General features: G+C 52.5%; 1 protein-coding gene across 1 annotated transcript; it reads left to right on the forward strand.

Annotated features, from left to right (window-relative positions):
- Window positions 1-513: 513 nt before the first annotated feature.
- LOC109914819 (E3 ubiquitin-protein ligase znrf2) lies at window positions 514-1,817 on the forward strand. The gene has a single exon (XM_048609012.1). It carries the CDS (start codon window positions 1,272-1,274, stop codon window positions 1,815-1,817), a length of 546 nt encoding a protein of 181 aa, XP_048464969.1. The 5' UTR covers window positions 514-1,271.
- Window positions 1,818-2,696: the final 879 nt, after the last annotated feature.

Consider the following 2,696-nt stretch of genomic DNA (forward strand, 5'->3'; position numbering starts at 1 on the left):
GTATGATCTCTATGTATTATTCTGGTCTCTCTCTCTGTTACTATATATTCTCTATATATTGTTCCTATCTCTTTCTCTCTCATTGTTACTGTGTGATCTCTATGTATTGTTCCTGTCTCTTTCTCTCTCATTGTTACTGTGTGATCTCTATGTATCGTTCCTGCCTCACTCTCTCTCATTGTTACTGTGGGATCTCTTTGTATTGTTCGTCTCTCTCTCATCGTTACTGTGTGGTCTCGATTCCAGTCTCCCTCTCTCATTGTTACTGTGTGATCTCGATTCCAGTCTCTCTCTCTTTCATTGCTACTGTGTGATCTCTATGTATTGTTCCTGTCTCTCTCTTATTGTTACTGTGTGGTCTCAGTACATTGTTCCCTGTCTTTCTCGTTGTTAACCGTGATATCTGTGTATTGTTCCCCCTCTCTCTCTCTCATTATGACTGTGTGATCTCTTCCTGCTGTTTGTGACGTGCCCTGACGCGAGGAAGGGGGTGGCCAGTCAGTCAGTCATTGATTAAGTCTCTGTGTCTGTTGTGAATGTGTCTCGGTGTTAATCTGGCCGTCCTCTGGACTTTAATGATGCGTGCGTGTCGGCGTTTGGATGTCCCCCTGTCGAACAGAGTGCCAGGAGCTCGCGAAGCGTGAGGAAGGCAAAACGGGGCCGGGGGAAGAGGAACTAGTTGAAGCAACACACATACACACAGAGAGAGAGAGGGGAAAAAAAGTGGAAAAGCAACAGCTCACTTTTGTTTTTGTTCTGATTGCCATGCTGTTGGTTTAGCGCTGCGATGGCGGATAGAGCGGGGCAGCAGCAGCAATCCGGAGGAACGGCAGTAGGAGCAGGAACTGAATCGGGAGCGGAGCCAGCGCGGCACTCCCGCCGGCTGCAGTACACTCACCCGCGGGCCACTTGCTGAACCTTTCTCCCTGTCTGCAGCGCCGCTTCGGATCTCCTGCTGCTGTTAGGGGCTGCAGCAACGGTATGCACCGAGGCTGACTCGCTTTCTTTAATTGGGATCTTTCTGTTCCTCACACACATCCAGGGCTTTTTTTTCAAACAACTAGCCCCCCCCCCAAAAAAAACAAAATCAGCGGAATAAAGGGCAGCAGTGGATTCGAGAGAAACATTGGGAACCTCTTTCTTTATTTAGGGGGGGCAAGTGAAGGGAAGAGAAGGATTCAGAAGCGGAAGAAAGTGGCTCAGAAGTTTGCTAGAGACCGATTTGAGAAGCCCCTACCTTTTCCCCTTCCTCCTGCCCCCAGGTCACCCCCATGGGGGCGAAGCAGAGCAGCCCGGCTCCGAGCGGTCGCACCCGGGCTTACTCGGGCTCCGATCTGCCCTCTCACACGGTCAGTAGCAGCAGCCGCTCGGTTGGGGGATCCGCCGCCGCCGCTTCTTCTTCATCATCCAGCGCCTCGGGCCACGGTTCAGTGGCCGCCTCCGGGTTGGCCCCTACCTCCAGCGGCCGCTTCCACTTGGTCTCACCGACGCCTCCTCTTCCACCTTCGGCCGCCGGTGGTCCCAGGTCAGCGACTGGCGCCAGCAGCAGGAACCAGTCGGTCAACATCCCCAACAGCGGCGGCACTTGCAGCTCGCAAGAGGAGTCGGAGGGCAGCACCCCGGAGGAAAGGACACCCGAGCGGCCGGGAGCACACAGCTCAGCTCCCCGCTTACTCATCGGCTCGCTGCCCGCTCACCTGTCGCCTGACTTATTCGGAGGTAAGCGCTTCTTTAGAAACCGGGCGGTGTGGGAAGAGCTCTCTTCACTAACGCGCTTTCCCGAGAGGACAGGACCCCCACCCCGCCGCCGAGCCTAACCGAAGGGGCTCCCCTGTATTGGGGGTCCTCCCCTTCTGATGGAAGCGGGGTTTTTCCTATTGATATTTCTAAAAGAATCACTGGAACGAATTTTAACAGGTTCCATTCCTCCCCCAAACGCGGATCCCTCAAACCCTTCAGTGTGCCTTTGTCAACAAAAAAAAAGCAATAACAAAGAAGTTGTAGAGATTAATAGGGACCCCTGTTGCTGACAGCACTGCCTTATCAATATGCGGACTTTCAAGCGCTTGCGTACAGTGTGGCTCTCTTTCTTGGGAAAGCGGTCATGCTTTTGAGAATATCACCCACCTCCCCCCCCCCAAGCAACGTGTTCCGCACAGATTTGATGTTCCCACCGATCTCACAGGCACCACAGACTAAGCCCCATTACAATTTTGTTTTTGTTCTGTGGCACCTTCCCATTATTTACATCTGTGTTTTCAAAACACGTCGTTGTCCCCGCTCTGGGGCTGGCTGTTAACAGGTGACGTGGAAAGGGGGAGACTCTGTACCGAGTAAGTCACAACCGGAGACTTCCACAGCTCCCACCGGCAACACGTTGCTTATTCCTCGATGCATTATTTACTCGAGTACCGGGTTCTGATTCGGGAAAGCAGTTTGCATCCCCCCGGGTGTTTATATAGTCACTTTACCCAAAGCCAGTAAAAGTGAATCGGCGGTATAAACTCGGCTGTGTGATTGAGAAGTTTGACATCAGAAAGAAGTGCAACTTGGTTGACAAATTGTCAAGTATCCTGCTCACACACTCGCCCCTTTCACAAGGCGCGGTGTAGAATCTGTGAGTTCCTCGTTGCTCTGGGCGATCCCTGGTGAGGGATCTCTGTTATTAGGATGTTTTCTGTGGAGAACTGTATGGC

The sequence above is a fragment of the Rhincodon typus genome, chromosome 2, assembly GCF_021869965.1.
Source record: "Rhincodon typus isolate 14 chromosome 2, sRhiTyp1.1, whole genome shotgun sequence".
NCBI classification, from domain to species: Eukaryota; Metazoa; Chordata; class Chondrichthyes; order Orectolobiformes; family Rhincodontidae; genus Rhincodon; species Rhincodon typus.

What these genes read in the sequence shown, in the direction of transcription:
- LOC109914819 (XM_048609012.1), top strand. Translation starts at nt 1,272, where the DNA reads ATGGGGGCGAAGCAGAGCAGCCCGGCTCCGAGCGGTCGCACCCGGGCT.